Source organism: Delphinus delphis, chromosome 19 (assembly GCF_949987515.2).
Source record: "Delphinus delphis chromosome 19, mDelDel1.2, whole genome shotgun sequence".
In the NCBI taxonomy this organism is placed as follows: domain Eukaryota; kingdom Metazoa; phylum Chordata; class Mammalia; order Artiodactyla; family Delphinidae; genus Delphinus; species Delphinus delphis.
Window position 1 is genome coordinate 59279977 of NC_082701.1, and position 14231 is coordinate 59294207.

The following is a 14231-nucleotide window of genomic DNA, read 5'->3' on the forward strand; positions in this document are numbered from 1 at the left end:
ATTTTCTAACTACTGTTAAGACCCAGCAATCAAATCTGTCCCTGAAAAGTGACAACCAGCACTCACACAAAAACTGTACATGAGCGGCTACTGCACTTTTATCTGTAAAGGCCAAAAAAAAGCCCGGAAGCAATGCAGATGTCCTTCAGCGAATGAGTGGTTAAGCCGTGTACACCATGGAATACTAGTAAGCAATAAAAAGGAGACAACTGGTGATGCACACAACCTGGATGAATCTCCAGAGAATTAGGATGAGTGAAAAAAGTCAATCCTTGAAAGGTTACATGATGTATGATTCCACGGATATAGCATCCTTGAAATGTGGAATTTCTAGAAATGGAGAACAGATTTGCGGCTGCCAGGAGTTAAGGAGGCAACAAGGGTAGGAGGTGCAGGACGTGTGGTTGTGAGGGACCCTGCGGGGGTGCAAGCATCCTGCATCTTGACTGCAGGGATGTTGAGATCCTGCTGACCGTGACATTGTGCTGTAATTTTACAAGATGTTACCACTGGGGAAAACTGGGGAAAGAGTACACAGGATCTCTCTGGATTGTACCTTACAACTGCACGCAAAACTACAATTATCTCAAAATAAAAAGTTTAATTAAAAACGTTTTCATCACCTTCAGAAAAGGCCACGAGCCACAGCAGGAGGGCGGCCCTGCTGGGTGTGACTCTGCCCGTTAGTCACTAAAGGCCGCGGACCTCCAGCCTCTGCCGGGGTGGGGGGCACTCAGGGACAGGAACAGCTCGTCTGCTGGCCATCCCGTCTTCCCTCAGCTTTCGTGCGGGAACGTGGGGCCCTGGGGGGCCTGGCTTTACCAGGACTTTCCCCGAGCAGCCACGAGGAAGGGCCCCCCTCTGCACAAGGCGCGGACGCCTCACCTCCGCAGGCAGTCCGTGAGGGTCGTGGTTCCCGACGCGTGGCTCTCTCCGTTCACCACGCTGCCCTCGCTCCCAGGGCTCAGTGGCCAGAAGGGGGTGGAAGAGCCGGGCAGGTCCAGGCTGATGTCCCAGAAGGGGTCGATGGTGGTGGAGACCCCACTAGGAGCAAGCAGGGGGGACGGGTGAGCACCACGGCCCGGGGGCAGCGCAGCGACAAGGCCCCGCGACGCCTGGCCGGCAGCACCGGGGCTGCAGAGGCCACACTTACTGGCACACTTGGCAGGTGACGTCGGACTGCAGCCCCCCTGTGAAGATCTGGTCTATGATGCAGTTGCAGTGGTTAGGGTTGTTGGCCTTTTTCCCATTATCATCACCTGGCAAGAGACGGTGGCTCTGGGACCCCGGGCCCCCAAGGCAGCCAGCCCACTGCCAAGCCGCTGACCCAAGGGGCAGAGCTGGTGCAGCAGGAGGGCCCGGGTTTCCACAGGGGCGCGGGAGGGACGCGCGTGTGCTTTCAGTTTCTCCCCCTTGCTCCTCCCTGTGAACAGTTTCCTGCCATCCACCTGGCAGGCCCAGTAACAGGCCCTGAGAAACAGCGCCCACCTCTACAGCACCTACCTGTGCAGCGCCCACCTCTACAGCACCTACCTGTGCAGTGCCCACCTGTGCAGCGCCCACCTGTGCAGCGCCCACCTGTGCAATGCCCACCTGTGCAATGCTCACCTGTGCAGTGCTCACCTTTGCAGTGCCGGTGCAAGACGTCCAGGGCTGCGATGAGGAACTCGTGCGCGTCCTGCTGCTCGTAGCCCGCCAGGTGCCGGGCGTGCGTCCACACCAGGTGCAGCAGCTTGTATGGGATGTGGGGGGACCGGTGCCCCGAGTAGAACTGCTTGGAGAGAAGGAGAAGCACCCTCGTCAGGAGCGCGTGCCTCCCTCGAACACAGACGCAGACGCGCACGTCTGACAGCCGCCCGGAGCCTCCGCTGGCGAGCGCGGCCCAAACAAGTCATTTCCTTTCCTTTTCAGGCAAACTGTGTTTTCACAGACTCTGAGTCTGCTCAGAGTTTTCTCCATTCCCACCACTTGTTTTCTAGAAATAAGCCAAAACGATGAACGGCGACAAACTTTTGTCAAACACACACACATACACTAAAAGGTGACTTGTGCTGTGTGAAACGCGTACCCCCGTAAACCTGAACCTAAAAACCAACCTGACAGAGATGAACTCACCACCAACAGTGCCCTAGTGAGGCCCCCCCATCAGCCCGTTCTCCAAGGCACCCGTGTCCCCGTTTTGGCCCAACGATATCATTCAGCTTGCTCACTCCTGTGACCTCAGGAGCCGCTGTCAGGCTAGGCTGTAGGTATGTGGGGACTGGCTAAGCCAGGCTAGGAGTCGGGAAACTTCTGAAAAGGGCCAGACCGTGAATCATTCCAGCTCCGCAGCCAGATGGGTTCAGGCAGCCGGGGCCCAACAGGGAAAACGAGAGGATGTGATCAAAGGCTGACAAAACCAGACCCGGCCGAGTCTGCTGGCCCAGGGCCGACGCCTGAAGAACCCCTGGCTCCCCGCAGCACCCGAGGGAGCGGCTGGGCTGCACTCCCGCTCTGAGAAGGGGGGGGTCCAGCCTGCGAGCCCGTCGGGACAGAACCTGATGTCCACGGCAGGGGCCCAAAGACAGAGGCCTCTGGTGACACACACAGTCAGCAGGGCCAGTAACAGGAGACCCGCCCGTCCTGTGGACAAAGCCGGAAAGCGGCAGGTGACGGGCAGGGGCTGGCACCTGCCACGTGCACCCCTGTGAGGCAGCCACGAGCCTCTGCAGATGACCAAGTGCCTCACCCAACGATCCCTCTTGGGAAGGACGTGCGATTCCACAGTCGGCACGTCTGTGGATGTTCAGAGCCCACCCCGTGACGGCCCGGCCCCCTCCCGGCCCAGGCGCACCTCCTGGAAGAGGGAGGACATCTCGCAGACCAGGCAGGAGCCAGGGCTCTGCATCTCGCAGCGGTGCCGGTCGGACAGGAAGAAGTCGCGCAGCAGCGGCGTGTGCGTCAGCGCCTGCACGATGCAGTTCATGAAGCACGTGTTCCCGAGGTTGATGAGGCCGCGGAGACCTGGCAGGCAGAGCGCGGAGTGGAACCTACTTCTAACGTCTGTGCCTCACCCGTGGGAAACGTCCCGAGGCGTGCTCGCGCCCACCCCCACCAGCCCTCACCGCCCAAAGGCTCCCAGTAACAACGGGGCAGGGCAGGGAGGAGCCTCTGCGACAAGCTGACAGCCACGCTGCACCCCCCTGGAGAATGCACCCTCCACCCAGCCGTGCCCACCCACCTATGGTGCAGTTGGACGTGATCTTCCGTCGCTTGGGGTTGTGTTTCAGCAGCTCGAGCTCCCGTTTGGTCGGCTCCCACGTTGAAAACTTCTCCCCGACGCCTAAGCGGGTGGAAGGTGCCGTTAGCTACACCCTGATCGTGTCTACGAACCAGCGTGGTGGCAGCACAGGGTTTATCAGAGTCAAAGGCGGGCAACGTAGGGTCCTCTAAGACCCTGTTCCAGACAATGGCAGGAGCTTCTCTCAGAGAGCGTGCCGTGAATGAACCACATCACATTCCCAGAGGAGGAGAGGAGAGCGGGACCTGGGGGACAGCTGCCCCAGCACCAGCGGTCTCCTCAGCCTTAATTACGCCCTGAGCAGAGGGACCACGGCACCCGTGCCCACAGGGAGCGCTGGGTGGCGACGGGGATGAAGGGACGGCCGTACCCACCAGAGACTTAAACCAAGGATGGCAGCAGGGCCACCTGCACCCCAGTGCACAGCCTACTCCTCAGAGGCACTGGCTCCACGCACCTAGAACTCAACACGCTCTGAAGGACGCACCGTCCTGCTGACAGATGGAATTGTGGAACGATTTTAGAAGAATCCCACTTTTTCCTGGGACGTGCATTTCTTAGCCCTGCGGTTTGACTGTTCTGCACGAAGAAATAATGTCCTCAGCCTTAGCCTCACCGGCAACGTTACTAAGGTTTGGAGGTGGAAGAGAACAGGAAGTGGACTAAAGAGACTGTTCTCCAGAGAAGACGGGCTCATCGGCTCCGATGACCGACAGCCCTGGCTTGTGCTCCGTTCTCTAACATGGCACGTCTACAGAGGAGCACAATGAAGGCAAAACACTGTAAACCACATGCTGGGTTGTATGTTCTCTGTGGAGAGACGGTCACAGGCCAGTGGGGCTTTCTACACCTATTACTGTTGTGACCCATGACCGTGTGCTGGAAATGAGAACAAGAAAGAAAAAACTATCAGGGAAACCAAAAACAGGCAGCTGAACAAAAAAGAAAAGAGCTGCATAACGTTCACGTGTGCCGCTGACTACGTGCCAGCGAAGGGACGGGAGTGGCGGCATGGCTCCACGGCCACCGCGCAGTCAGTGGGACACATGTGCCGCCCCCGCCCCGTCCCCCGCATGAGCCCCGCGCCCTGGTAATAAGGGCGCCTTAGCGGGAAGGGCACTAGAGGAACCTCTTGTCCTGATGACTCCGGGCGGGCTCCTGGATGGGCACTGGCCACCAGAAGACCAGGGAAGCTTGGAATTTGCAGCACCCGCACGGCCGGCCCCAACTCCTCCACAGAGGGGAGGGGGCTGGAAATGGGGTTAATGATCCATCAGGCCTCCAGGAAGAAGCCCCCATAACATCCTAGTAGCACGGGGTTCGGGGAGCGAACCAGGTGGGTGAACATTCCACACCGAGTGGGTGATGCACCCCAACTCCACGGGGACCCTCCCCAGCCCTGCCCCGTGCCTCTCTCTCTCCATCTGGCTGCTCATCTATGTCCTATGTCACATCCTTTAATGACCTAGTGAACCTAAGTGTCTCTCTGAGTTCTGTGAGCTGCTCTAGCAAACGCTCCAGTCCAGGGGGGTCCTGGGAGCCTCCGATCTACAGCTGGACAGTCAGGAGCACAGATGAGACCCTGGACTTGAGACTCCAGCATCTGAAGTTGGGGAGGGGATCCCGTGGGGCCTGACACCTCCAGGCCGACTGTGTCAGAACTGAGTTGATCCATAAGATACCCAGCTGGCGCCACAGGGAATTTCTTGGCAGGGAACTGACCCCCCCAAAAAAACACCTGGTGACCAGAAGTGCTGGGTGTGAAGGGTCCTGTGCAAGTAAAGGAGACTCACGGGAGAGAAACACTCATCAGCTGGGTTGTTCCTACACAAGAAGGAAAGCCTGGAGTTCTCCCTTTCCGGCTACAGAGGCACCGCACAGGACGGAGAGCGCGCTCCTGAACTAAGGGGCCTCAGCGGTAGATTGTTGCATTTTTCCTCTGGGAAGTTTAATTCTGTGCTGACACAGGTTTAGCATAACCTAACCAGTTAAGAGGTTTTTTTTTTCCAGTTAAGAGTTTTAAGAGATGCAACAGTAATTTAACGAGAAAATAGTCTACCCTCCTGGAAGCCGTCAGCATACACATCCTGCAGTTACCGAGGGGCTGCTTTCTGGGCAGCTACCAGGGACGAGGCAGCACAAAATCCCTGCGGACACTGTGCCTGGTTCAGCCCCGTGTCTGTAAAAATGCCCGGCGACCGGAGAGGCTAGGTTGGGGGTGTCTCTCTCAACCCCGGCTAAGCCCTGACAGCAGCCGCAGGCCTGTGGGCACCGCGCCTGCCTCCCCTGGCCCCCCCGTGAGCCTGCAGGAGGGAGCAGGCAGGTGTAGGGGCTCCTCCCCTTCAACAGAACCACCCCCCTCCCTCCCCACCCCCGCCACGCCCTGACAGACAAGGGGGCAGGGAACGCAGGGCTAAGACACAAGCAGGCATGCAGATCTCAGGAAAACCAAACCTTGCATTTTCCAAGCTTTCCGCTGTTCCTCTTTGGCAATGATTTCTATGTCTTTGTCATAAATGTAGTCCTGACACAAAAAGCAGTAGATACCTCCATACATAAGCTCTATGGCTGAAAAGAGAAAAGAGGAAAAAGACAAAATTTAATTAAAAGTCGAAAGGTAATGCTTCAGGACACAAATTAAACAAGCAAGTTTTTTAGGCGTTTCACTGCACCGTTTCTCAAAGCAGAGAATCCCATTATTACAAAAGGTTGTCCCCCCACTCCAGATGGTGTACCCTAAGCAGAGGAGGCACGTGAATTTTTTTTGGAAGCTCCCGCCAAGGGCTGAGGAACCTGAGGGAGAAAGAGGCGCCACGACCATATTTTACGAAGGACCCGACCCCCAGGTACCAGGACCCTCCGCCTATCCTCTGAAACAAGGGGAACTCGCATTCATATCAGCCCACGAGGACTTGTGGCGTCCGGATGGGCAGCACGGCCCCAAGCAGACAGCCTGGAGGGCGTGCCCAGAGCTCCCGGTGAGCGGATCCTGCACTTCCTAAACTGCATCCTCCACGAAAACAGGCATGAAACCCAGCCCTTAGTTACTTCCTCACGAAGATAAACAAGAGAAAAGTCCTCGAAGCACCTGGAAGGAACTCGCTCAATTCAACAATTAAAAAGAATTCCCCTTACCCTCAGAATGGGCAAAAATATTTGCAAACGAATCAACGGACAAAGGATTAACCTCCAAAATACATAAACAGTTCATGCAGCTCAATATTAAAAAAACAAACAACCCCATCCAAAAATGGGCAGAAGACCTAAATAGACATTTCTCCTAAGAAGACATACAGATGGCCAAGACGCACATGAAAAGATGCTCAACATCACTAATTATTAGAGAAATGAAAATCAGTTTCATTCATACAATGAGGTATCACCTCACACCAGTCAGAATGGCCATCATCAGAAAATCTACAAACAAGGAATGCTGGAGAGGGTGTGGAGAAGAGGGAACCCTCTTACACTGTTGGTGGGAATGTAAATTGATACAGCCACCATGGAGAACAGTATGGAGGTGCCTTAAAAAACTAAAAATAGAATTACCACATGACCCAGCAATACCACTACTGGGAATATACCCAGAGAAAACCATAGTTCAAAATGGTTGAACTAGGGGACTTCCCTGCTGGCGCAGTGGTGAAGAATCCTCCTGCCAACGCAGGGGACACGGGTTCGAGCCCTGGTCCGGGAAGATCCCACATGCCATGGAGCAACTAAGCCCGTGCGCCACAACTACTGAGCCCACGTGCCACAACTACTGAAGCCCTCACGCCTGAGCCTGTGCTCCGCAACAAGAGAAGCCACCGCAATGAGAAATGAGAAGCCTGCATACCACAACGAAGAGTACCCCCACTTGCCACAACTAGAGAAAACCGGCATGCAGCAACAAAGACCCAATGCAGCCAAAAATAAATAATTAAAAAAAAAAAAGGTTGAACTATGGACAAATGCACCCCAATGTTCACTGCAGCACTGTTTACAACAGCCAGGACATGGAAGCAACCTAAAAGCCCATCAACAGACAAACGGATAAAGAAGATGTGGCATATGTATACAATGGAATATTACTCAGCCATAAAAAGGAACAAGCTTGGGTCATTTGTAGAGACATGGTGGACCCAGAGACTGTCACACAGAGTGAAGTCTGAAAGAGCAAAACAAGTACTGTATATTAACACGTATATGTGTGGACTCTAGAAAAATGGTTCAGATGAACCTGTCTGCAGGGCAGAAATAGAGACACAGATGTAGAGAACAAACGTATGGACACCAAGGGGGGAAAGTGGCAGGGGGCGGGGGGATGAACTGGGAGATTGGGATTGACGTATATACACTAGTATGTACAAAATAGGTAACTACTGAGAACCTGCTATATAAAAAATAAACAAAACAAAATTCCAAAAACAAAGAGAGAATCCCCTTGACTCAGACTCACCAAAGGACAGCAGACATCTGCCAGGCGACGGGACACAGCTCGGAGCACAAACCCGGCCCCGCCACCTGCGCACCTCTGAGCTCACCCACGTCCCCTGTGGTATAACAGGGACAGCAACAGCACTGACACAGGTCTGCATGGTCACTAAGTTCATATAAACAACTAAGCGGCATGCACCTCCTGGTAAATGGTAATGTCTTAACAAATCACAGCTTTTATCATATTTCATGTCTTTTTTTAAAAAATTATTATTATTTTTTGGCTGTGTTGGGCCTTTGTTGCTGCTGTGGGCTTTCTTTCGTTGCGGTGAGCGGGAGCTACTCTTCGTTGCGGTGCGCGGGCTTCTCGTTGCGGTGGCTCCTCTTGTTGCGGAGCACGGGCTCTACACGCTTGGGCTTCATTAGTTGCAGCACGCAGGCTCAGTAGTTGTGGCTCACGGGCTCTAGAGCGCAGGCTCAGTAGTTGTGGCGCACAGGCTTAGGTGCTCTGTGGCATGTGGGATCTTCCTGGACCAGGGCTCGAACCCGTGTCCCCTGCATTGGCAGGCGGATTCTTAACCACTGTGCCACCAGGGAAACCCCCATATTTCATGTCTTAAGGTACGAAGACACAGGTCAATGATACTGTGGTGGATCGAAAGCAGATCTATCAAGACTCAAAGTAGCAATTTCAGAGAATCCCAGGCCTACCCCTGCCCCTCCCTAAAAACCTACAAAATTCCGACCAAGTCTCTGCAAGACCACGTCGAGGCTGCTCTGGAGGCCGGGGCCAGCTGCCCTGCGTTCTGCCCACTCCTGGGCAGTGTCACTCCTGCCCCGGGGACCAGAGCAAGCTGGCAGAGGCGGGCTTACGGTGGGAAGGAGGGACACTTTCAGGGAAGCAGCGGGGTTCAGCGAGAAACAGGCCAGCCGCACGGCGAGGGCAGAGGGAGGCCCCATGTCCCCAGATGAGTCTGCCTCCCACCCGCTGTGTGGGGCTGGGACCGCCAGGAGGGGCGGGGGCCGACAACGGGCGCTGGGGCCCCGGGATGAAACGAGGAGGCAGCTTGCCTGACCCCAGCCCCACACAAAACTTCACTCCACACGGTCAGCAACCTACATCACAGCTAAAAGTATAAATATAAACTCAGACACAAACGGGTAAGCGTCCCGACCTCAGGTTTGCCAATGGATTCTTAGTCTGACACCGAAAAAGCATGAACAACCAAAGAGAAATGCTGTTACGGCACACTTAAACTACGGTACAGTGTAAACATTATTTTTATATTCAGTGGGAAACCAAAACATGTGTGTGCCTCGCTTTATTGAGATATCTGCTTTATTGAGGTGGTCTGGAACTGAACCCACAGTTATCTCCAAGGTCTTCTGGTATCCAAAAGAAATGAAAACGTATGTCCACAAAGAAACTCACACATGCATGTTTATAGCAGCATTATTCATAAACGCCAAAGGTGGGAACCCAAATGTCTACCAGTGGATGACTGGATAAACAAACTCTGGAATATCAACACAAAGGAATGCTATTCAACCACAAAGAAATGAACTGACACTTCATGCACCTTGAAAACCTGCCGAGAGGTAGAAACAGACACAAAAGGCTGTGTGTTGTATGATTCCTTTTATATGAAATATTCAAGACAGACGAATCCACAACTGAAGACAGATCAGCAGATGCCAGGGCCCGGAGAGGATTACGTAACAGAGACATGTATTATGTATTCTTCGAGGAGACGAAGAAGTTTTGAAAATAAAGAGAGATGGTATTTCCACACACCACATGGCAAGTGACTAAATGCACTGAACTGTACTGGTTGAAATGGTTAATTGTGTGTTCTCTGAATTTCATCTCAATATGGAATTCAAAAACCCAACGCAACACCTACAGTCACGGCAGTTCCTCCAGAAAATTATCTCCCAGTCAAGATAACCAAGGACAAAGGCTTGACTGCATCGGGACTAAAGGCTGAGCAGACAGTCAGTGGTCCCGTGGTACCCACGGTGGGGCTGGTTCCAGGACCCCCGCGGACACCGGGATCCAAGGGTGCTCGAGCCCCTTGTAGCAAATGGTGTGGCATCTGCACAGAACCTACATCCTCCTACACACTTTAAATCCCCTCCAGGCTGCTTTACCTAGTACAGCGTGAATGCCACGTAAGTAGCTGCCTGGACCAGACAAACTCAAGTTCTGCTTTTTGGAACTTTCTGGAATTTGTTTTTCGATCTGAGCTTGGCTGGATCTGCAGGTGCAGAACCCATGGAAACAAAGGCTGCCTGGATGCGGGCGAGACGCTCCCAGGAAGAGGGGAGGCCGTCAACCCACTCACCCGGGAACCCCCGGCCGACAGGCCCCAGGCAGGCGCGTGTCCCCCTCCCTCCAGCCACAGGAGGATCCTGAGATGGAGGGAAACGTCACCCGCTCAGAGGGGAGCCGATACGCCCTCTGATGCCCACATACATCCTCACACCCTCTGGGAAAACTAAAATAACGCTTCCTAGAGGCAGACACAAAGCTAAAAGCACTCCTTTCACAGCCTCTGTGGCTCACGCAGGTAACATCCACGGGCCCCCGTGACTCGACATCAAACAAAAACCTGTACGAAACTAAGGAGCACGAAACCAAATCTTACTCAGTGACCTGGACCCCAACACCATCCCGCACAGCAAACCGGCCGGCAGCGGGTCAGGACGGGCCCTTCCTTCTGGGGGCCACTTCCGCCACGTCACACCAGGCAGGGTCACAGGGCAGGTCGGACAGAGGAGCAGAAGCTTCGTCCTCCCACAGGCCGCCAGCAAAGACCCCATAGCTACCGACGTGCTGGTTTTAACTGAACACTCGCAAAGAAGCAAATACTCAGACAAGACTCCCCGTGGGCCTCTCACGCCCCTCCGCTTAGAAGCCGCAAGCCCTGGGAGAAATCCTTCTAAGCGTCCACGTCAGGCCCCAGGGTTATTCCGCGGGGCTCCCAGAGGCAGGACTCGGCCCAGGAATCACGGCCCCTTGGCCCTCAAACGTCAAGCCGCCGCTCTGAGGGGCTCCAGGGGTAACGGGGAGCAGCTCGAGACGCAGGGCCGGGGGCGGGCGATCCCTTTCCTGCCGGGGCTCCTCTCCCGTGCCCTCCCCTGCCATGTGGACACAGAAAGCTAAGCTCTGGCTTTGTTCACACACGCGCACACACACGCTCACACACACAACCTGCAATAAACTCCTGGGCTCTCCCATTTTGTGGTTTTGTCTCTTGAAGAAAACCTTCTAAAGCTTATTCATTCTGGCCAAAGTAGAGGCAGAGTTTATCAATCAGTTGATAAAATTACTAAGCACACAAATTTCTCGAGTGACTTTTGTAGATGATGCTAGGTAACAATAAGATTCGCAGCCCTTTGCAGTGCAAAGGTGCTTCCCATTTTCCATGACCCTTTTAACCACACAGTATCACAGCCCCGGTCTGAGAGGAGCCTAAGCGGGTCTGGTCCCAGAATCAGATGGTATTAAGCACAAAGATCTACATTAACTCACCACCACAGAATCCCACCACACCCGTCCTGCCCCATCAGACCTTCCCTCTGGTCCCTCGTGGGGAAGGGGGACGGGATTGCTGACCCCCGCCCTGCCGGGCAGCCGCTCACCCACAGCTGTGAAGCACCTCCAGGGCCGCCAGCTCTCCTTCCAAAAAGGCCACTTAGCTCCTGGTGACAGGCTGAGCCCCAGCACTGGCTGCAAGTTCTCAGCTGCAAATGAAATGAGGCACGACCTCCGGAGATGACCGCGTTTGAACGAGCCATTCCTACTACTTAAAAGGCCTGAGACTATCTTTCACTGGAAGGCTAGGTCACACCAAGTTACGTTCTAGAAAAGGGTCTGTGGTCTGGACCATCTGAAAGTGATTTTCTTACAGATATCCTAACAACCTCAGCATCGTTTGACAGAAAACACAATCCTCAACGAGGGAAACATTTAGTGACAACGGTCAGAAAATCAAGCCAAGAGCAAAACGCAGCTTTGCGTCACCTCTGGAAGGCACTAGTGTCTGAACATGAAACGTGAGCTCGCCTCAACGCCAGCCTCTCTGCGAACACTGACGACACTGCAAACCCGTTACAGAAATCACTAAGTTCACCCAGTGCCCCCCAACCCCACGCTGACACCGATAACCTAAGGCTGCATTTAAGACCTGTGCAAATTTCTGCCTGATCTAATACCCAACCGTGCTTTTCAGAGAGGAAGATGAGTCTCTGATGCTCCGTTAAAGAAAGTCACCGTTCAGGGTTACACGACTTTGTGTGACCTCAGGCACGCTGGGCACGTGCCCCTCTCGTGGGTTCAGTGTCTCTCTTTCCTCTCCCCCTGGAGTTCCACGAGGAGAGCACAAGCTATTTCAGACAAAGGTGGACTCCCGAGAGAGTGGAAGGTCAAATTCACAGAACGAGAGTCGGGGAGGTGACCCCAAAGCCCAGGAGGCGTCGTGTGGCCTTACCCAGGTTGTGCCTTTTCGACTTGGCGTGCTCGTGAATGTGCTTCTTCGTGAAACAGCCAAAGAAGACGCAGTGGAGGCACGAGTGCAGCCGGTTCAGGTGGACGCCGCACACGTGACACACGCACGACTTCGCCTGAAATGCAGAAGAGAGAGTTAGAAACCAGGGGTTCTCGGAAACACCAGGGCAAGGTGATCCCAACGGGCGCAGCTCGGGAGGAAGGGAAAGCCCAGATTTCCTCTCAAGGTCTCACTGCCTAAAAGGTCATTTCGTTGATCCTGTCAGTTGCCCCCCAAAAGGCACGTTGGTCATTTAGCTCAGAAGTGGCTCCGTGTAAGAGACCTCGGCCCCTTCTCCAACTCAAAGCCGCTCAGACAAAGCGCCTGGAGCTCCAGGAGCTGCCAAGGTCCTTCCGCATCCAACGGGGCCCCCAGCCCCAGGTCACCTTTAACCTGCACTTCACTTCCAGTTTCATATTCCAGGTTCCAAGACCACAGCAAACCTATAATCAGTCAATCCAGATGAATACTAATCAAAGCAATACACAGAAAAAAGAAAAAGAACGGCCTGTGTCCGAGAACCAGACCACGGAAACCTAAAGTTCTAACCTCAGCGATTAAGAGCACCATGGTAGACAATTCTCGTCCCCCCGAACCACCCAGGAATGCCCGGCACGACAATTACACCCGCGCCAACTGTGAACCCCTGCAGGCCACCAACTTGAACTCCCAGCCCCTGCGATGACACCGCACGACACAACCCTCTCACTCTGACTGGGGTGCAGGGAGCCTGGGGTGAAGGGAGGTGGAAGATGAACAGGGCCTGGGAGGTAGGGTTAAAACAGAAAAGGCCCAGAAACAAAGGACAGCAGCACAAACGTGACACGGACACGGGCGCCGGGTACTGGAGCGATTACGCCCTTTGATCCTCACGGCCAGCCCCGAGGAAGGCCGCGAGCCCTTCTGACATGCGTCTGCTGGTGGCCACACAGCGGCACGTGGGCTAGGACCTCCTGACCCCGCAGGCCACGCTCCACCACGGAGCCCAGAAGCAGCCCCTCCGAGCCTCACTCTGCACACGCAAGACCCAGGCAGGAGCCGCCCGGGGGCCAGGCTGACCGTCCACCCTCGATGGCAGGCGTGGAGGGCATGGCCTGAGGACAAGGCACAAACCTCTCTTCACGTGAAACTCGAGTCACAGTTTTTCCACCAGGGGAAGCTGCACAGAGACTTCGTAGAAGAGCAGGAAGTGGTGCAGGGGAGCTGGGGGAGAGCGTGTGGATGCTCCCTCAAGACGAGAGCCGCGAGGCTGGAGCACGGGTCTGAGGACAGGCACACAGGGCGGCCAGACCACCAAGTTCCTCGATGCCAGGTGCTCAGCTTGAGAAACACAAGTCCTCATGGGCAGCCACAGGCCAACAGGCCCTGTCCTGCAAGCACAGCCTCAGGAAAACCTCATGCCCAGGCTGATCTTTCACCTCCACGTACAATTTATCTCTGGATCCAAATGCAACTCTGATCATTACCACTGTATTTCTTCTTGACTAAGAGCCGCTCTCAGGACTCCCCTGGTGGTGCAGTGGTTAAGAATCCGCCTGCCGGGCTTCCCTGGTGGTGCAGTGGTTGAGAGTCTGCCTGCTGATGCAGGGGACATGGGCTCGCGCCCCGGTCCGGGAAGATCCCACGTGCCGCGGAGCGGCTGCGCCCGTGAGCCATGGCCGCTGAACCTGCGCGTCCGGAGCCTGTGCTCCGCAACGGGAGAGGCCACAGCAGTGAGTGGCCCGCGTACCGTAAAAAAAAAAAAAGAAAAAAGAAGAATCCGCCTGCCAATGCAAGGGACACGGGTTTGAGCCCTGGTCCAGGAAGATTCCACATGCCGCGGAGCAGCTAAGCCTGTGCGCCACAACTACCGAGCCTGCGCTCTAGAGCCCACGCACCACGGCTACTGAGCCCACGTGCTACAACTACTGAAGCCCGTGTGCCTAGAGCCTGCGCTCCGCAACAAGAGAAGCCACTGCAATGAGAAGCCCACGCACGGAAAC

General features: G+C 54.9%; 1 protein-coding gene across 1 annotated transcript in view; it reads right to left on the reverse strand.

The window, feature by feature from the left end:
* The window catches only part of USP22 (ubiquitin specific peptidase 22), a 34750-nt gene that overhangs the window by 5395 nt on the left and 15124 nt on the right, over positions 1–14231 (reverse strand). Inside the window, exons 2-8 of the mRNA XM_059998662.1 lie at positions 12193–12325; positions 5735–5848; positions 3221–3322; positions 2834–3003; positions 1624–1771; positions 1154–1259; positions 886–1044 (exon numbers count right to left, since the gene is read on the reverse strand). Coding sequence (XP_059854645.1) covers positions 886–1044; positions 1154–1259; positions 1624–1771; positions 2834–3003; positions 3221–3322; positions 5735–5848; positions 12193–12325 — 932 coding nt within the window. The remainder of the gene's footprint in view (positions 1–885; positions 1045–1153; positions 1260–1623; positions 1772–2833; positions 3004–3220; positions 3323–5734; positions 5849–12192; positions 12326–14231) is intronic.